We start from the raw sequence: 21,220 nt of genomic DNA on the forward strand, positions 1-21,220 counted from the left end.
TAGGGAGCAGTAAGATGGTGCTATGTGCTCGGAAAGATAAACCCACGAAGGCACCCCATACTCCCAGTGCCCTTTGTCCCATGAGGCTCCAGGAGGATCCGGACCACCGTGCGCCCAGGACCCCGTCCCTCCAAGCACCTCAAGCCAGAGCCTGTCATTCACAGAGACCTGACGGCAGGAAGGCCTTCCCCGACCAGGCCCTGCTCCGGGGGCCCAGCAGGCTCCCTCCCGGGACACAGCTTCCCGAGGCTCTCAGGCCTCAGAGGGGGAAATCGTGACCCCAATTCTCCCGAGCTCAAAAATGGGGAGGGGGGGACAAAAACCCTCAGACTCTTCTAAAAACAGGCCTTCTCAGTTCTCCTAAGAGACCACGACACCGTGACTCCACCGAACAAGAGAGCTGCTTTCTCTCGGCCTCCAAACCCTGTGCAGAGCGAAAGAAAAAGCTGAAGCCAGCAGTCACCCAGAGTTCGAGGTCTGAAAAAGAGACTAAAACAAAACCCCAAAACTGTGAGTAAAAGCAGCAAGGAAGCCTCTTCCATCCCGCCGGGGCTGTGGGTGTCACCTGGCTGCGGGCTGGAACCGAGGGTGGGGGCTGAGTTCAGTTCCGAGACACCTAGCCCACAGGTCTCAAATTTCCACGAGAGGCAACACTGCCTGCCCCCACCACGGACTGCCGCCTCCCCCCTCCCACCCGAGTTTCTGATACAGGTCTGGGGGAGGGGACCCGACACCATCGGCTTTCTAACCAGTTCCCAGGCCAAGGGATGCTGCTGGTCCCGAGACTACACTTTGAGAACCACTATTGCTCGAGAGCAAAGCCTTCCACGTCAGTCTTGCAACTAACTGCACACAGGACCTGCACACACACACACACACACACACACACACGGCCAGAGAGCGCGCCCCTGCCCAACCACGGGTCCTCAAATAGCCAGACCAGCCTGGCCCAGCCACCGGCGGGGTGGAACGCACAGGGGTACCTGGACCCCAGAAGCTGCTCCCATTCAAGTCCTGCAAGAGGCTCTGGGGCACACCCAGAACCCCTGAAACCCCAAGTCACAGCATTTCCCTTTTTCGAGAACAGCCACGAGCCGTCCCGCCCCGCTTCCCCCATGCACGTGGGTAATCCCCAGCTGCAAGATCCGCTTTTCTGCTCAGGGATGCTTTCAAGTTTCTGAATCAGAAGACGCAGCAGCCGAAAGATGAAACCACACATTTAAAAAAAAAAAAAAAAGGGCGTGGCCCTCAAGGGGAGCTACAGCATCCCCGATGGGGAGCACCTCCCCCAAACAGGGACCTTGTCACCCACGGTGGGCAACACCAGCAATCTTTCACTCACCAAAGTAATCGGCTTTCGGGTGCGCATCCATTTCACGCTCCAGACGTTGGGTGAGGGCTTCTAACTTCAATTCGGCGGCTGAGGGCCCAAGCTCAGGGCCTGGGATGAGGGTCTGGCAGGGCAGCCTCACCCTGGGGGGGCTGGGGCTCTCCAGGAGCCCAGGCCCCAGGCTGCCATCCGACGACCAGCCGGGGGGGCCTTCTTTACAAGAGGACTCAGGCGGGGTGGACATCGCTGGGTGGACGGGGCTGGTGGGGCCGAGCTTGGGACCAACGCCAGGGTCTGTGCAGACGGGCTTGGGACCCAGGCCAGGGGCTGCGCCCGCCTGCAAACTGTCCGTGCTGGTTGGTAAGGATGATAAAGCAGGGCTAGAAAGGTACGATTTGGGTCCGTCTTGGAACCAGGCTTGAGGGTCCGCCATGGGTTTGGACATCGTGCCTGAAACCTCACTCCCCACCCCCGAGTTTGTTCTTGGAAGAGCTCCTTGGCTGGGGCAGCTCTGGGCCAAGGGTGCTAAGAAAGAGGGGGTCCTGGGCTGAGTGCGCCCCAAGAGGGCCCCGTTCTCCGGGCCTGGGGAAGAAAGGCCAGGGCTCACCCGCTGGGAGGAGGCAGTCGTCCAAAGCCCAACTGGCTTCTCATCACCGCGCCCACCAACACCACCATCCTGGCTGCTCTCAAATGACTTGCTAGAGCTTGGGGAGAGCTGAGGCTGGTACAGGGGATGGTCCCGGGAGGGCCTGGGCAGTGGCGCATCAGTCCCTGCGGTACCAGGCCACCCACTCCCTGCACCCGGCCTGACGCTGGGGGACACTCCCGGTTCATCAGCCCACTTTGGACTTGCCAAGGAGAGGTTGTCATAATAGTCTCCGTGGGTGAGGCAGGAAGGATCCTCACAAGGGCCCAGCTGGCGGAAGGCAGACATCTCCCAGCTTGCCAGGCTCTCCTTGGAGCCACAGTCCTGGCTGCCATGGCTTGCACTGCGGGCATACGGCCTGGCCCTCTGCTCCTGGGGTGGGTACAAGGGCTGCTCGGGGGCGATGGAGGTGGCCGTCCCAGGACCCACTGTCGAGGCAGCGAGAGGGGGCTTGGCAGCACCATCCATGGTCAGCTTGCTGCCCACGCCAGCTTCCCGGCGGGCCTGTGGGCCCAGAGGGGCCCCACCATTGACCGGGCCTCGGCCCCCCCTGGCCAGGGTCTCCTCCTGCAAGAGCTGTTGCTGCTGCTGGAGGTGGATTTTGGCCATTTTGGTGGCAAACACCCTGCGTGTTTCCTCAAACTCGGGGTTGTTGCCTGCCCCCTTGTCCACTCGGAACAGTCCATCCTTGGAGGCCTCGTACATGTTCAGGTCCTCAATGAATTTACTGGCCTCCAGGCCCAGGTCGCCGTACTTATCCATGTCGCAAACGGGTGGCAGAGCCTAGCGCAGGTGTCCGGGGTGGGGGGTGGGGGGGTTGTTGGTTGCTGAAGACAGGCAGGGGCTCAAGTCCAGCCCAGGACAGGTAAAGCCTTCCACCTGCGCGGCGTGAGAGTCATGACCCCGGGCCTCAGAGTCCGGCAGAAGTTGAGGCCTCAAGGCCAGCTGGACCAAGTTTGCTTCCAATTCCCTTTCCCCTCCGAGGTGTCCACGTGGGGGCAGCTGGTGGCGCTTCACCGTCCCAGCCTGCTGCGCGTTCTTTCCTCTTTTTCAAATCGTAAAAGGAAAAAGAAATGGAAAAAACCAATCTCCGTAAGCAATCAAACTCGGAAACCGACGACGCCGAGAGCAGCCGCTGGACGGGGTCGGGGTGCAGCCGGCTGGGCGGAGAAGGCGGAGGCCGCCGGAGCGGCCACAGCAGAGGCGCAGCGGCCGGAGGCGCAGGCACGTCCCGGGCGCCGACTGCTCGCGGCTCCGGGGCCGGCGCGGAGAAGGGCGCGGAGAGGGGCGCACGGGCCGGCCGGGCCGGGCAGGAAGTCCGCGGCAGCCGCGGCGGGCGGCCTATTGTCCGATGGCGGCGGCGGCCGGGCGCGCGCGGGCCGGAGGGCGGCGGGACGCGGAAGTGAGCGCGCCGGACGCAGTCCCCGCCGCTCGGTGGCCGGCCGGGCACGTCCCGGGCCGCGAGGAGGCGGAGGCGGGGGAGGCGGCCGAGGGGCGGGGTCGGCGGCGGGCGGGCGCCCCGGGGCGGGCCTGCGCCTCGCCGCGTGGCCCCAACGCCCGCACTCCTGGCCGGGCTGGGGGACGCGGGGCCTGTGTCAGAGCCGGCGAGTGGGCATCGCGCGGGGGCTGGTCCTGCCACCGCGGCCCCCGGCGATCCGGGCCCCGCTCCCGTGCTCCGATCCGGCCTCGCCTCTGGCCGCGTTGGCCGGGGGAGGGGCGGGGGGGCTCCGCGCGGAGACCGCCCGGGGCCCACTACGTGCCGCTTGGAGTTTGCAGGAGTCTCGAGGGCCCGCCCTCGTCGCCCCTCCGTGCCTCAGTTTCCCGGGGGGGCAGTCAACCCGGTGTGCCGCCCGAGGCCGCCTCCGCCCGGGCCGTGCCAGCCTCCCGGCTTGCCCGAGGTGCGCGATGGGAGGCCCGGGATATCACCCGAGGCTGGCCCGAAGTTCTCTTTAACAGGTGGGCAGACCAAGGCACAGAAGCGGTAGTGTCCGAGATGCCAGCGTGGGAGTCCAGGTCCTCTGAAAGGGGGAAAAGAAAAAAGTCACGTTGTTCCCCGGAGCGCGCGCTTTCAAAGTGCTCAGTGCAGCAGTAAAAACACGCGCCCTGGTGACTCCTTATTCCTATGGGGATTTCTGACCCCCAGGTCCGCGCGACCGCGGGGGCGCGGGGCCTGACTCCAGGGCGCCCCCGCATGGCCCGGCGCTCCCTGCACCACCTCCGAGGTGACCCTGGAGAGGTGTCGTGTCGCACACCGCAGCCAGAGTGACCCTTCCCGGCTTAAACCCTCAGTGCTTTCCCGGGGCTTAGATTGAAATCAGCCCCCTACCAGGGCCTTCCCCAGCCTGATCGTGCTGCTGCAGGAGCTTCCCGGTGCCGGCCCAGAGCCTGACCGTGAACTTCCGTGGCTCATCCTTCCCATTCTGCAGAAATCACCTCCTCCTAGAGGCCTTCTTTTTAGGCACCCTCTTTATTTTCCCATCAGTCCTGATCACTGTTTGTGATTCTTTCTCTGTTTACCAGTGTGTTTGGTGGGCGGTTGCACCTGGTGGTTGAAAAAGTGAATCAGTGACTCTGCCAGGACTGTGGCAAGCAACAAGTAAGATAACATAACCAAAAAAAGTGCTTTGTGTATAATCACCACGAAGCTTGTTGCAAAGGGAGAAATTCACGACTCCCCTCTCCATCCAGGCTACTAAACCAGGCTCTTCATTTTAACACGATTCCCGAGTGCTCTGTTTGCACAATGGTGTGAGAAGCACCGCAGTAGAGACCTATACAGAATGAGGTATTTTTACCTTTACAAAGTCTTTTAATATTTTTATCTCCAAAAGTAATACCTGTTTATGATAACGACTTGGAACAAGATATGTAAACTTTTAAGAAGCTGTCCACAATCCCCCTGTTCAGAGACCATCATTAAACAGTTCTTATGTATTCAGTAATACTCATTTATTCATAACTGGGCTGCCTCACGAAGTGAGTGACAGGCTTACGAACTTTCTAGAACAGTGGTTCTCAGAGTATGGACCCGGAGCCGGCAGCATCAGCATCACCTGGAGCTGATCTACACCTGTGGTTCCCGAACTTGAAAGCGTGCATCCGAATTCCTTAGGGAGCCTGTTAAACACTGGTTGCTGGGACCTACCACCGGTTTCCGATTCAGTGGGTCTAGGGTGAGGTCTGAGAATTAGCATCTCTAACTTGAGAACCACCGATCCAGAGTCCCAAGTCCCATGCTTCCTCTCGGTGCACAGAGAGGTGAGGGCATCTATCAGAGTAGAAAGCTGTGGCCCACTTTCCCTGACGCCCAAGTGTTAGGGATGTCACTGACAAAGTGCTGGGAGCACGTGGCTGGGAGCACGTGGCCTGGGTGAAGACCAACAAGCCCAGAGCCAGCTTCCTGGGTGTTCGGTTCTAAGAGCTGGAACCCTGGTAGTAAGAGCCACAAACACCTGCCAGGGTCCCTTGTAAACCAGTTTTCTCTTTTCATGCTAACTGGGCAGCAGTGCCCGGGCCCATAATCCTTGGGCCCTCCCTGCTCCCCACCCCGACCCTCATTTTGCCTTGCCTGGAGGGCTCAGAAGCCATGAGTTTTACTCCCCATCCCCAGTGCAGTTCTGGAAGCTACTGCACTCTCTCCACGCACTAAACACAGACACCTGAACCCACCATCTGCATATTTCCCTACTGGACTGGCTTGTCCCCTCTCGGTCCGTGGAGTACCTTACACCTTTACAAAGCGGCTTGTAAAGATGGCTTCCCATGAGCCTCAAACCACGTAATATACTCCTGGGAAGGGGAACTCAGACATGGCCGGCCGCCCACTGCAGATTTTACCACTGCTGTTTACTATTTTAAAGACAGACACGTTTTCCAATTCTGTGCCCAACATTTAGAATCCCAGCCGTGATTATCTAATGTAGGCCAGTGTCGTCTGTTCTCTGTGTGCTTGGAAACATCTGTTGATTAGAATGTCAAAATATGTGTCAGTCCTTGCGCATCAGCTGCTTAAAAAGCAAAAAACGGACGAGCTCAATATTTCTATCAATGAGTAGGCAGAGCATGGATGGTTTTGTTTTCACGTTTACTGATAATGTTTTGTGTTGTTGGCTGAGAAATGTTCCACATTCTATGTTACCAGGAAAGCCATTCCAAGGCGGTGATCAGTCCCCATGGCCCTGCCTGGGGAACCGAAGCCATTGTCCACACGCAGCTTTCCTTTAGTGTCGAAGCTTATTTTCATGAGCACACGGATGTAAAAAGTACCCGCCCTCAGGGCGCCGGGGTGGCTCCGTCAGGGAAGTGTCCCACTCTTGATTTCAGCTCAGGTCACAATCGCAAGGTGGTGGGATGGAGCCCCGTGTCGGGCTCTGTGCTGGGCAAGGAACCTACTTAAGATTCTCGCTCTCCCCCTGCCCCTTCCCCAACCCCTCTCTCCCTCTTAAAAAAAGAAGAAGAAGAAGAAGAAGGGGAGGAGGAAGAGAAGGAGGAGGAGGAGGAGGAGGAGGAGGGAGAAGAAGAAGAAGAGGAGGAGGAAGTGCCCGTCCATGAGCACACTTGTGAGATGTGGAATTTTCCCCCTGACCTGCCCAGAATCTCAGTAACACCCATCAGATCACGCAGCTCCCCAGCCCCAGACCGTCCAGCAGCGCCCCAAACTACCCTGAGAGCAAGATCCTCCCCATGACCCTACGTGATCCGGCCTCTTGCCACCTGTGCCCACCTCCTAATTTCCCTCTATCCCCCCTGCTTCCTCCACTCCAGCCACACTGACTTCCTCACCGTCCCTGGCTCGTAGGCTCACCTTGCTTTCATTCACTCACTGAACAAACTTCACTGAGCCCCTAGGATGCCCTGGACCCTTTCCCCAGGTGCTGCGGATACAGAACAAAATAGCCAGACGTGCCTGTCCTGTCTGAACTTACATCCCAGTGGGGCAGGGGGAACAATAAACAAAGCAGATACATGCCTCGTGGAGGACATGAGAAAGTGAGGAGAGAGGCGGTGAAAGATGAAACCAGGAAGAGGATGAGGAAGGGACGCCATTTTGAATACACTGGTCAGGGACGGTCTCACTGAGCACAGACTTGAAGGAGAGCAAATGGAAGGAGCCATGTTGGAGACAGACATCTAAACAGCTCTTCTCAGGAGTTTTGTTGGGTAAAGTAGACTAGAGGGGGAAATGCCAACAACAGAGGTTTCTTCAGTTTTTTTTTTTTAATGTGGGAAATGGTACACGTTTCTATGTCGATGGGAATGGCCGACCGAGCTAGGTGGGAGTCGGGGGAGGAGAATTGCTCTTGGAGGAGAGAGAGAAGGGAACGTTTGGAGTGACATGCCCGAGTGGCAGAGAGGACCAGGCCCCAGTGCATATTTCCTCCATGATAATAGAAAGGATGTGGGCAAAAATCAGGTAGGTAGGTACCTAAGGGGTTGGAATCTTGGAGTGGTACGTAGCTCTCCCCCTTACTTTAGCTTTTTCAGTGAAAGAGGCAGTAAGGAGAGTTAGCTGAGAGGGAGGCCAGGGGAATTGCTGTGGGTAACCAGCCATCTAGGGCAGTGGGAGAGTGAGTGGCCTGGAGAAACACAGAAACTTCCCCTTCGCTCCCTGAGACCCGGGGCATGGATTTCAATGAGGCCAGCCAGCACGGTGACATGTTTCTTTCTAGCCAAGGTTCAGTTGCACAGACGTGGGCGTGAGGTAGGTGGAGAGCCGGATCTAACCAGGACGGGCTCCTGCCAAGTGAGTGCAATGTAAGTAGCGTGAGCAAGACAGTTGCCATTTCTCCTGCCTACACCCTGTTCCCCTCCTCTGATGTCCCATAACCCTGTGACTCCCTGGCTTACAACCCTCAGACTTATAACCCTCAGGCCAGCCCTCAGTGGTCTCTTCTCCAGAAAGTCCTTCTTGACTCCCTGTCTCCAGCCCCATCCGTACGGGACACAGCAGTGAAAGCCTGTCTTCTCACGGGGATGCAAACCTTGCCAGGCTAGGGATCATTGGTCATTCTGCTCGCTGCTACATCCCAGGAGCCTAGAACGATGCTGGGCACGTGGTAGGGCCCCCCAAAATGCTTGGGAATACATCAGAAAAGGGAGTACAGGCATTATCATCTACAGGGGGACAAAATTCACTGGACTTAACCGTGATGCCGATTTGGAGAGAAAGGAGGCGGCTATCTCATTACCCCGGTAGCTTTGTATGTCCCCGCAAACCTTCTGTAGAGCTTGGCGATTACCCTGTACAAATATTTGATCTACATCCGGGATCCTCCATCTTGCTGGTCAAGAGTGTGACGATAAATAAATACATGTGTGTGTGTATTTGGATGTATAAAGGATATTTGACTTACGAATGTGTTTGCCTGCAGACCTATTTTGTACGTAGGCGAGGTGTGGACGGAAGGGCTTTCGCAAACCCCTAACCCAAGCGACTGCGGAAAGTCAGCGGCGCCCAGCGGGCCTGCGGGTTACCAAGGGGCCCCCGTCTCTAGACAGAGCCCTGCTTATGCTGCAGATAACTGAAAGGGCCTTTCTGTCGCTTTCGCTTGGCTACAGGGAACGTCCCTGCGCACAATGTTGCGTGTGTCCTAAAGCCGGAGGGCTGCTTCAGGGAGAGCTCTGAAAAGGATCTTTATGTTTCAGCCAAACAGATGGACGAAGCATTAAGAACCCAGGTTCCTCTGGGCTCTTTCCATCCCCTGATGCCCAGAGCTGGCCAGGAGACCTTGGCCCCCGCAAATCTCTTTCCGGAACTCGGGCCGCCCTGGCCTCGGGTTTCACTGTGGAATTGCCCCGTGCGTGGAGAGAAACAGATGTGGTGAAGGCCTTTTCCTGGGCCTTTGTGTTGTGACCGTCTGCATGGAAAGCTGCCCAGGCCAGACCCAGATATTCGGACCATGACCTGGCTGCGTGTGGCGGCTGGAGCCCACTCTCCGCCGGTCTCAGGCCCCCATCCTGGTCCTTGCACCACACGGGGAAGGCCCAGCTGCAGGCACGTGCCTGGCCACAGGGCCCCACGTGGCTCCCACACACCCACAGGGGAAGGCCCCCCCCCCACCGGCCCTGGCCCAACCCCACCCAGCACCGTCTGCTCTGAGCAACGCCAAAGATGTTCCACAGGACGCCGGGACCCGGGGTGCTCCTTTATGAACCAGCTCCAAGGTCTGCTTCTGCTTTGTGACTTTTTAACAAGTGATACATGCCCACAGTCTCAAATGCAAGAGGTGTCAATGAGCACCAAGCGAAAAGTCCGTGTCCTCCCCCGCCACGGAGCCCCAGCCCACCAGTCCCCCCCCCGCCACCCCGAGACAGCCACCATCATATGACCAAAGTACACAGGCATGACGTCCATGTCTTCCCGTCTTCCTTTTCTGTGACACAGAAGGTACCACGGCACTGCCCCTTGCCTTGTTCTTTGTTTTATAATTTGACCTTTTCTTTTTCTTTCTTTCTTTCTTAAGATTTTATGTATTTATTTGACAGAGAGAGACACAGTGAGAGAGGGAACATAAGCAGGGGGAGCTGCAGACGGAGAGAGAGAAGCAGGCTTCCCGCTGAGCAGGGAGCCCGATGCGGGGCTCGATCCCAGGACCATGGGATCATGACCTGAGCTGAAGGCAGACGCTTAATGACTGAGCCCCCCAGGCACCCCTGCCCCTTGCCTTGTGCCCTGGACAAGACTCTCGAAAATCTTTTCACATCACTTTATACGCAGTTGCCTTGCTCTTCGTGCGGGCTGATGCTTCTCTCTCTGGCTGACTCATGGACTTCTTAACCCGTCCCCGATTTACAGACCTCCAGGCTCTTTCCAGGCTCCCACCAGCCCACACACAGCAGCAACGGCTGACTCACACACGCCGTGTCACACCTGCGCTGGCCTGTCTGCGGGATAAGCCCATGCGGCAGGTGTATCCCCGAAAACTCCACCGTGCTGTGGAAGCGACGGGTTGCCTGGGTCTCTTCGCTGCCCCCGAGGAAGTCTGCACCTCCCAGGCACCACTCTCTACATCCACGGATGTGACGGTGTTGAATCCCCTCACCGGCTCAGCAGAGAGGTCTTGGGATCCTCTCCTCTGTATTGAAGAGGAAACCGAGGCACAGAGGAACTAAGCTAAGATCCGGGATGGGCACCAGGCAGCCCAGCCGTGTGCCACACCACCTATCACGACACGATCGCCGGAGTGCTCCCTCGGCTACCGAAGGCCCTGCAGCTGCTTCCAAGGTGTGCGTTATCAGCGGATGCCTGCCTCCCAAGTCCGCAGGGGAACCACGTCTTCTGTTCCCAGCACCGCCGTGTGCCCGGGGCGGGGGGAGGCTGTGTGCTCCCTGAGGGCGGGGATCGGGTCTGCCGGCTCTGCCTGGGGTCCCGCACGCTGCTCAATGAACGGTTGCTGGATGGCTGGATATGGTCCTGGTTAACGGTGATGCTGATCGCAGCGGCGTTCACGGGGGCCAAGAGCGCGTACAAATTACCTCTTCTAACTTTCACAACAGCTCAGAGATAAATCCCCTTATTATTTCCACTTTACAGATGGAGAAACAGAGGCTCACAGGGGCACACACCATTCCGAGAGAGGAATGAGCCAGAAAATGAGGCTGAGGTGAGCGGCCAGGGAGGCAGGAAGAGAAGAGAAGAAAGAGCATCTGGGAAATTGAGAGAGGAAGGTGGAAACGTGTCCACGCGCCGTGCCGCACGGAGCTCACCGGCGGGGCCAGCTTCTGTGCCGAGCGGCACGACTTCCCCCGGGGCTCGCGGCCTGGGCCTGCACCTGTTTTATGTGGGTAATAAGAAGTGGGTAATTCCAGAAGGGCAGAGGACGCGGGGAGGTCCGTGCTACCTTCGTCAGGCAACATCGAAAAGGGAAACGTGCTCGTGATGATTTCATTGATCGGCGTGGTTAAGGCACGTCTCAGCAGGAGGGCTGCCCGGGGAGGAGCCTAGAAGCCACCAGAGGAGCCGGACTCGAGGGTCTGGGTGTGAAGCAGCCCCCCCACCTGCGATCTGGGGGATCTGGGAGACGTGACCGCCGCTTGGAGAATGTGAGCCCTGGAGACAGGAGGGAAGAATGCCCTGTTTATTTTCACCTGCCTCATTTCACGCCGGCTGACGTCTTCGTGCCCACTCTGTCCCCTCCGTTTAGCCTCAGCCAAGCATGCGGCCCTACGGCCAAGGCCGTGCCTCATGCTCGGTCAGTTCGGCACAACCAGGCTAGGGGGGGCTCAAAAGGGGAAATACTGGGAACTGTAAAATGCTCACAATTCTCAAAGTCTGTTTTTAAAAAAGAAAACACCCCAAAACATGAAAAAGATTTGCTCCGTGCCCTCTGAGAGCTGTGGACGGATCATAAGGCATAGCGGGTGTCCGCAGGGCACTCACCACATCTGAGGGCTGGTCAGAGCCACTATTTTTTTTTTCTTGTCAAAATAAATGGGCCTTTTGTGTTGAAAAAGATTTCATGGTTTGATTGCCTCTGAGGACGGCCAAGCCTCACTGACATGAAAGCACCTCACTGAGACTCCCACTGCCATGGGCTGGCCGGCCTGGGTGACCTTCACTCCAGGGTGGGGACGGCTGCCTCCCTCCCGCCCCTGCTCTAGGGGGGAACCCCGGCCCTCCCTCCAGGCCCCAGGATAGAGGCCAAGCTGACAACAGAGCTGGGAGAGCACTGGGCCCCTTGGGCCTCTGGCAGGCCCTCCCCACTCCTACTGTGGGGGACACGATCGCCTGATGCCCCGGAGGCCGCACTCTGGACACAGGTGCACGGAGGCTAGCCCTCCCAGGCTGCCCCCAGGCCCGTTCCTGCGAGCTTCCCCCCATCCCACAGGTGTCTTTGACCTGAGGACTCCTTCGGACAGCACTCTCAAGCTTCCTTTCCTTCTCTCCCTCATAGGGGTCAGTCTGGGGCTTCTCTCGCCCTCCTCCTTCTCCCTCCCTGTTCTCTCACACGGATGTTTTCCCCCAGTAAGTCTCTTGCACGTCCCATCTTGGTATTGGCTCCTCCCAGGATCCAAATGAACACACCTGGGGCTTCTAGAAGTTGATGGGAGCGCAGCAAAGAGCCCCAGGGCTCACTACCTAGAAGGCGAGATCGGTCTGAAAGAGTCTCATGCCAATGCCTGGCTGTGATTGCGGGTGATCACTCTGCCCCTCTGAGGACACACGGACTCCGTCACGAGAGGGGCACCCTGCACCCCAGGCCTTCCTGGCGCCTGCTGCAGAGTGAGCACGAGCCTCAGCCCGTGTCGATCCCATCCACTTGAGTAACTGTGTCTCTGCCACGGGCGCCTCGGCGGGCCGGTGATTCCACGTTCAAGGGGGAGGTGACATGCTGTGTCACGTTGAGAAACAGAGGCACTGGGGCAGTGGGCAGCGCCTCCTCTCCTTGGTCAGGGGATGTGACACTGCTGACCTTAACCAGGGGCTCTGGGTGTCATGAGGTCAGAAGGCAGGGAAGGGGAGAGGAAGGAGGGCACAGCGGTGGGGGGGAGGCAGCAGGGTCATTTTACCATTTACCCGGAAATCGGTGCTGCCTTTTCCTAAATGGGTCGTAAAGTCCCACTGCCACTGCCCTCGGCAGGGCTGGTCTACCAGATGTCTCCTCAAGGAGACGCATGCGCACCCAAGAAGCGGCCCACAGGCAGGAGGTCAGAGAAAGCAGCCGGGAGAGAACAGCGGGAAGCCCGTGCTGGGTTGAACAGTGTTCCCCCAAAAGTCATGCCCTCCCTGGACCCTTGCAACGTGACCGTGTTTGGAAACAGGGGTGTTTGCAAATGTAACTAGTTAAGGAGGTCATGTGGGACGAGGGCGGGTCCTAGGTCCACTACGTTCCTTGTCTTGACTCGAAGAGACACAGAGACACAGGAGGAGAAGGCCCTGTGACAAGGGGCACAGCTTTATGTGACGCAGCCGCAAAGCTAAGCATAGCAAAGGACACTGGAGGCCCCAGAAGCGGGAGGAAGGCAAGGAAGGACTCCCCCTAGAGCCTTCGGAGGGACCAGGACCCTGCCCACGTCCTTCCTTTTGGACTTCTGGTCTCCAGAATGGGGGGAGAACAGATTTCTGTTGTTTAAACCACTCAGGGTGTGGCACTCTGTTGTGGAATTTTCCCAGCCCCATAGTGGCCCGTGGCAGCCCTTGGCTCCCCTTCAACCAGACCCCTAGTGCAGATTCAGAACCCCCCAGTGAGGCAGAGCTGGAAAATGCATTACCTCATGTCATTCATTCATTCAATGCATAGTTATTGAGTACCTGCTCAGCGCCGGCCCTGTGCTCAGTGCTGCGGATGCTGTGGGAGACCAAGGAGATGGGCCGGCTGCCCCGCGCAGGGTCCAGGCTAGCGGGAGACAGGTGCACACGGAGCAGTCACACACGTGGATGGGGAATTCCCAGTGGTGGAAAGTGCTGGAAAAGGGGAGAACAAGTTCCCGGGAGAGCAGTAGGGCAGGAGGGACAATGCTTGGCTGAGGAGTGGGGTAGTCGGCGAGTAACTCTGTGAGGAGAGTGGTGTGAGGGCAGGGCAGGGCTCCCTGGGCCAGGGTCTGAAAGAGGGGGTGGCCGCTCAGGCTCAGGCAGGACAGGAGGAGCTGGGAGCAGGAGATGGCCCCTCAGGGCTGGTCAGGGTTCCGTATACAGTCTCAATTCAGTAAGAAACACTCCCGTTAAACCTTCATCCCAGGTGGTTATTCTCACAAATGGATTTCTCAAAAAATTTATTATAAAGTAATTTCTACACCCAATGTGGGGCTCGAACTTACAGCCCTGAGATCAAGAGTCACCCACTCCAGTGCCTGGGTGGCTCAGTCGGTGAAGCGTCTGCCTTCGGCTCAGGTCATGATCCCGGGGTCCTGGGATCGAGCCCCGAGTCGGGCTCTCTGTGTCTCTCTCTCAAATAAAAACAAAAAAATTAATTAATTAATTTTAAAAAAAGAGTCACATGTTCCACTGACTGAGCCAGCCAGGTGTCCCTCTCACAGATGGATTTTAAGGTGGGGAGGCGGAAGGGCCTGGAAGAGGCCATGATGAGACGCTGTCATCTCCTGGGAAACAGTGGGTCACTGGCTGGAAATGCGCCCTCTCACCCCCCCTTTCAAATGTGTATGTACAGACCTCACACTAAGCCTATATTGAAAAACAGGCTCACATCTGGATTCCAAATTGAGAGGAAAATGAAGGAAAGCAGAGGTGGGGGGTGGCCCTTCTGCATTTCACAGCTCATCCCAACCTAAGAAGTCAGCCGTCGGGCGGGGCGAGGCGGCTCCGTAATTGTGGAGGCCCACACACCCTGAATGGCCTTACTTGGGGGGGGGCAGTTTTTAAAGAAAAACATTCTGTGGGTCTCGTCTTTCTCTCAGGGCTGCCCTGGATCCCGGAGGCCCTGCTGCTCTTGTGTCTGTGGGTGTCTCTTCTCTGTCCAGACAGTGGGAACCCGGAAGGAAGATGGGGGGGGCAAGAAGGGGCACGTGTGGTGAGGGGAGGGCAAGGGCAGGAAGAGTCAAAGCCCAGGTCATCCCAGCACAGACCCGTGAGTCTCATGAACCCCAAGCAGGGTATATACAAAGAAAACCACATCGAGGCACGTCCAACTCAAACGGCTGAAACACAGAGTTAAAGAGACAGTCTTAAAAGTGGACAAAGGAAAAAGGACATCTTCAATAGCACAACAAATTCACGGTCATCAGAAACAGACAGTCAGAAGGAATGGAATGGCATCTAAAATGTTGAAAGAAAAGCGTGTCCACCAAGAAGTCTCTAGTGAAAGTACAGGGAAAACCTGTGGGGGGAGGGGAAGAGGGAGAAGCAGACTCCCTGTGGAGCAGGAAGCCCGACTTGGGACTCGATTCCCAGACCCTGGGCTCATGATCTGAGCTGAAGGCAGATGCTTAACCGACTGAGCCACCCAGGCGCCCTAAAAAAATGTCTTTAAAGACTGCTGGCTGTTTAAAGCAAAAATAATAAGCAATTTACGTGGGCTTTATAGCATATAGAGAAAAAGTATTTGGTAGGAGCTCCAAGAACAGGAAGAACAGCTCAATTTGTATGCTGTGAAGTTTACAGTATAAACTCCAGGAAGACTATTATCAGTTACATTTGCACGCTGCAATGTCTCAACAACCATTGAAAGACTACAAAGAAATGTAATAAATATATTATCTATTTGATACTCATGACAACTGGGTAGACCATTCTGGGCAGACCATTACCATCCAATTTAAGAAAGATAAAGAAACTCAGGCTTGGAGAGGCTAAAGCTTTGCCCAAGGTTGTCAGATAGGAAATAGGTACCCCAGAACTCAACCCAAGTTTTTGGACCCTCCAAGCCTCTTCCATCATTCCAAGAGTCAAGAAACTTTGTCTGTACGGGGCCAGATGATAAATATTTCAGGATCTGGGAGCCACAGAGTTTCTGTCACAGCTTCTCAACTCTGTGCAAAAGCAGCCACAGACAAATATATACACAATTCGGCATGGCAGTGTCCAATAAAACTTTATTTATAAAAACAGGTGGTGGGCCAGATTTGGCCAGTGGGCCACAGCTGGCCAATCTCTGCATTATTGCACCACTCAGTGGTTTTTAGTTCCGGCCCACAAAGGATCACCCTGACCCACCACCAGGGTCCGGAACCACGGACATTGCCAACGGGTTGTATTTGAGCCCATGTGGCTGTCCCCACCCTTCTCCCCTTCCTGGCTCCCTTGGGCTCTGGCCGCAACATGATGGTAAATAGAACACTCAGTTCCTTTTCACTCCTGCCTCAGGGGAAATATCCAAGTAAAGGCCAGCGACTTCTGGGCCCTGATTACTGCATCACATTGTGCTCCCTCCACTTTCCTTCTTTTCTAGGCTTCAAATGAATGACTAGTGCTTCCCCCCGCAGCTCCCCACTCCCTTCTCACAGCTGTCTCCACATGGCCTTTTTTTGAAGCTCCCTCCGCAGCAGGCTCCCGGCCCTTGGGGTCAACCCGGTTCTTGACAATCAAGACTTCACACACACACCAGATTTGTGAGAGGCTGTTGGCTCCGGGAGTGCCCCATGACGAACCCTCCACCCCAAGCGTGTGGCAGCCCAGGCAAGAGGGGCCAGGAGCGAAGCCTTAGCCTTAGCCGAGAGGCTGCAGGAAATCATCCAATTTATGCTTTTGTTCCCTGCCAAGAAATCTGCAGACTGTCATTTAGGGCTGCGCCCGGAGTTTTCAGTTTACGAAATATCCCCGGACTATTTTCAGCAGTCTTCCCTCCCAGGACGCTCATCTCACCTACCAGCGGGCATCGCTGGCTCAGTTTTGTAATTAAGGAAATAAAAGTTTTGGTGGTCCTTGACAACTTGCGCAAGGTCATGGAGTCCACTTGGGGCCAGAATCAGAATTCAAAGTTGTCCTGCGCCACCAAGCCTCACCCAAAAGTCCGTAACCACTTCTTGACCCTTGGAATCACATCAAGACTTTGGACCCCTGTCAATGTCAGTCTTTTGGCTCATTCTGACCAGATGCTTAGGACTTCTAAGCTAAGAGGCACTGCAGGAAAGATTTTGCTTAGGGGCTGAGGGGTAAAGCCACTGATCACCTCTAGAACATATTTATATGAACGAGAAAAACTGCCTGCTCTGGGCAGTCGTAGTCCTATGGGCGTATGGCTTGGCCACTTAACCCCTGACTAGCTACCTTTGTGCAGTGTACAACCTACACAACCGTACCTGTAACCTTACAGAAGAAGCAGCCTGGGCATTTTGAACTCTTTCCACTCTCCTGGAAAAAAATAGGCGGGCACCTCTGTGGCTGGTCTATGGGAGCATGCCACCACTCAAATGCACGGATTGTTAGGACATTCCCAAAACACCCCACAGAAGCCTCGCCATGGGCCATTCAGGGGGTGAGACACGCTCTCGAAACCCACTTTAGCGATCATACCCCAATGGAATGGACCTGTTCCCAGGGGCGTGGGGAGGGGCGAGGAGGAGGGAGCTAGTGTGTGCTAAGCACTTACTGTGCACCGGAGCTCACTGGTCACCTCCCCCCGCCTGGTGGTCGCCCCGTGGAAGGGGGGAAATCAGGAGGAGGGAGATGCTGCCCAGGGCCAGGCTGGGTGGGTCACGACTGGCTTCTTTGTTTTTAGTATTTGGCGTTACACTCTTTCAAAAAAGTAAACATGTGAGGAAACCGATTCAGAAAAGGCACACGTACTGAGTGCACACCATTAATTCTCCTAAATTCTGCAATCGGCACCCAAATCGTGAAACAGAACTCAACAGCACCTACCTCCGGACACTTACCTGACACCTCCAAGCCTCAGTCTGCTCATCTGTAAAGTGGGGTCCTGCTCGTTACACCCCCCAACAGTGTGAGGACTAAACGGGATAAAGTGTGTGATTGTGAGATTATTGGCCAGTTCTAAGCCCTTTTACCTGCCTTAGACTCCTCCCAACAAGGTCAAGGCCGGAACTGTTGTTATCCGAGTCCCACAGGTGAGGAAATGAGCTTCAGGAAGGGCAGGTCACCTGCCAAGCTCTCAGGATCCGGAGCTGGGCCTCCAGCCAGAGGCCTCTGCCTCACCCGCCAGCACGTTGTCCGGTTCGGTGGCTGGCGCAAACTTACCGGAAGATACACCGCAGCCAATTACTATTACCCGCCTTTCTGAACATTTAGGGGGCTTCCACCCCAGGTGGGCGCTGTCGGAGGAGGGAAGCCCCCGTGATTTGATGCCTCGGGTGATGGTGGCCCACCTGAGCACCAGGGAGGATGGGCGACCTTCGTGTGTCATGGTCCACTGTGCCCCCCCCCGGCACTTCCTTGACTGACGGCCATGACTTGGGGCCCTTGTCATGACTAAACTGCCCTCCCCGCAGCCTCCTCATCACGGGGCTGTGAGGCTCGTCCTCGATCAGGCAAAATCAAGGAGCAGGCGCCCTCCCCCAGGGCAGGCCCCTGGCAGTGTGGTGTGTGTGGTGAATGTACGTGTGTGTAAGTGGTGTGTGGGTTGTGTGTGGGGGGGACATATGTTTATGTGTGTATAGTATGTGTATGGATATATGGTATGCATGTGTGTGGTGTGTGGTATGTGGGGGTGTGTGTGGGACGTGGGTATATGTGTATATGGGGTGTGTGTGTGTGTGTGGGACGTGGGTATATGTGTATATGGGGTGTGTGTGTGTGTATGTGGGACGTGTGTTTACGTGTATATGGTCTGTGTGTGTGTGTGCGTATATGCGGGTGTGTGTGTGTATGTGTGTGGTGTGTTTATGCGTGTGTGTGGAGGCGGGGCGGGGCTGGGGTGTGTATCTCCAGCATCAGACACACTCGCACGCTCAGGGACTGCCACATTCCCAGGCTGAACGAACGCCGTGACCCTTCCGACACAGGAATGTGAAGAATTTCCCAGGTTCCCCGCGGGGCATCTGAGGAGCCTGCCTTGCTCTACCTGTCCAAATGTCCCACATCCTCCAAACCAACAGAACCTTCCAGATGGCCCCCACACACCGACGCGTGAGTCTCAGGGGGGAACTTGGGGACCAAGCAGCCAAGCTCTGCGGTGGAAGCCGGCCGTGCGTAGGACGACCCACTGGGTCCGCGATTTCACGCCCTTCTGCGGAGCGAGGCCCGGGCAGGGGCAGAGCGAACATCGGCAGGGCAGGGGAGGAACGGGTCTGTGACGGCAAGCACACAGCGAGCAGCTTCCCTCTGAGGGCAAACCGTTGTCGCTCCAGAGAGGTCTGGAAGCCCAGGGCTTAGTGGATACAGAAGATCAGGAAGACGCACACTGAGGAGCAAGAGTCTGGAGGCGAAGACTGCTCGGGTGGCAGGAGCTAGCCGCCCACCACATACTTGGGTGTCCCCCACCCCCATGCAGGGTGGCGGCCAGGAAGCGGCTGCAGCCGGGACCACACTTCCCCACTCCCCGGAGGCCAGGAGAGTGGACGGAAGAGACGCATGCCCCTTCCAGACCTGGCACATGAAGACCTCCCTGGGAAACGCCACCCCTCTCTCCCCTTCCCTGCAGATGTCAAAGTCCTGGGGGGTCAATGTCCGGGGCGCCCTTGGAAGCCAGGAGTTGAAGGTGATGGAGGCTGCATCAACCCGGGTCCCTGCAAGAAGCTGGGGCAGGACGAAACAGGGCTCCTCCCCTGCCCCTCCTCCCCAGGATTAGATTACGGGACCGATAAACGCGGTTTGTTGCGAGACCGCGGAGGTGTAGCGGTGTCGATGTTACCGCCGAGCTGAAGGTGAAGGGCAGGCCAGCAAGGGCACGAGCAGGCAGGTCAGGTGTCCGCGCACGATGCAGGTGGTGCAGATAATACTGGGGTAGCTGGTAACGAAGAGCTCTAGTTCCTTCCCCCAGGCGGGACCGGAGAGGTCTACGGTGTTCGCTAGGGTGCTTGCTGAGAACTCCGCTTGTTCACTGAGGATGAGGATGGTAATGGCCATCTCTGTGCGGGCTGCCGAAACAAGGCCCCACGGACTGGGGGGCTTATAAGCAACAGAAATTTATTCCTCACGGGTCTGGAAACAGAAGTCGGAGATCGGGGTGCCATTATGGCCAAGGGCTCTGGTGAACGCTCCCTTCCCCGGGTTGTAGACTGCTGACTTCTCCTTGTGTGTCCCCCAACAACGCCCCCCCGCCACCAGCCGCTGGAGGGATGGGAGGCCAGTGGCGAGTTCTCTGAGACTCCTCCGAGGGCTCTGATGCCACTCATGGGGGCCCTACCCTCATGACCCCACCCGACCCATCACCTCCCAGAGGCCCCACCTCCTAGCACCATTACTTGGTGGGGGGGTAGGCTTTCAACATACAAATTTGGGGGGGGCGCCTGGGTGGCACAGCGGTTAAGCGTCTGCCTTCGGCTCAGGGCGTGATCCCGGCGTTATGGGATCGAGCCCCACATCAGGCTCCTCTGCTAGGAGCCTGCTTCTTCCTCTCCCACTCCCCTTGCTTGTGTTCCCTCTCTTGCTGGCTGTCTCTATCTCTGTCAAATAAATAAATAAAATCTTAAAAAAAAAAACAAATTTGGGGGGACATAACTTCCATTTATAATAGTAGCCAAACTATTAATAGAAAACGAAGACGTGGGGCACCTGGGTGGCTCAGTAGATTAAGCGTCCGCCTTCGGCTCAGGTCATAATCTCAAGGTCCTGGGGTCGAGCCCTGAGTCGGGCTCCCTGCTGGGGGGCGAGGGGAGTCTGCTTCTCCCTTTTCTTCTCCCCTACCCCTCCACTCGTGCTTGCTTGCTCTCTCTCTCAAATAAAAATAAATTCTTTATTATAAAATAAAGAAAACCAAGACGTTAACTGACACCTAAGAAGTTAATTGATAACTAATACTGGAAATATTTGGTGACACTTGGCTCAGGCTCCCGCTTCTCAGCCACTTCCTTCAGCCTGTTTCTGCACAGTGGCTGCTCACTGACAGCGAGGCCCCTCTGGCCCACCCGGGCTCTGTTTCCAGTGGAAGGGGGGAGCCTGCCTTTTCCTGATGAGTGACACGCCAGATGCAGTGAATGACATCACTCTTTGGGTGGCCCTGCCTCCCCGATCGACCCCGCAGTGTGCAGTACACCCTCTCCACGCTCTCCGTCACCTCCCCGTCCGAGGAAGGGGGATCCCTCTCCAGGGCATGGTTCTCTCCTGGTCCTGCAGACAGCCCATGGGAGTGCCGCTGCTGTGGTGTGGCGGGGGGGCATGGGTGGTTCTCCTCTGGAAGGAGCCCGGGCCGGCCAAGCTCAGTAATCCCAGATGAGGTCCTTCTGCTGTGCGTGGAAAGGATGACCCGGGGACGGTGGTGATCTCAGCTGCCTGAGGCCTGCCCAGGCCGGGTGTCCCCAACCTCCTTCCATGGGATTTTCCTAGCAGTGTGTGGGGTTGAGCCAAGTGGACTCCCTGACTTCTAGGTCCCAACGATGGGGCCCAAGGGAGGCTCCGTCTGTCTGCCGGAGGTGATGGCCCCTTGGAGGGGTCCGTCCCAGGCTCAGAGAGAACCAGACCTCTTGGTGGGCACTGGCTAAGTTGGGTGCCTCGGGACACTGGGGACGTGCTCACCTGGCTGTGCACTCACAGTGGGCCGACCTTCCCGGCCACGGATCAGGAAGTGTGGGCTGGGTAGTTTCTAGGGGACCCTGGGGACCATTGGAGAGAAAACCTGAACTGTCTTGGAAAGTTCGGGAGGTGCATGGGCTGGTTTGCGTGAAGGCCTTCGGGAAGCGGTGCAGTGAGCAGGGTCAGAATCCGGCTCTGCTGTCTGCTCGTGTGTACGATG

At 56.9% G+C, this 21,220-nt stretch overlaps 1 protein-coding gene across 1 annotated transcript in view; it reads right to left on the bottom strand.

Moving 5' to 3' along the window:
• The window catches only part of LIMD1 (LIM domain containing 1), a 67,924-nt gene extending 64,836 nt beyond the window's left edge, over positions 1–3,088 (bottom strand). The window contains exon 1 of the mRNA XM_008704151.2: positions 1,343–3,088. Within this exon, the coding sequence (XP_008702373.2) occupies positions 1,343–2,738 (1,396 nt within the window). The 5' untranslated portion in view covers positions 2,739–3,088. The remainder of the gene's footprint in view (positions 1–1,342) is intronic.
• Positions 3,089–21,220: the final 18,132 nt, after the last annotated feature.

Source organism: Ursus maritimus, unplaced genomic scaffold, assembly GCF_017311325.1.
Source record: "Ursus maritimus isolate PB19 unplaced genomic scaffold, ASM1731132v1 scaffold_14, whole genome shotgun sequence".
NCBI lineage: Eukaryota > Metazoa > Chordata > Mammalia > Carnivora > Ursidae > Ursus > Ursus maritimus.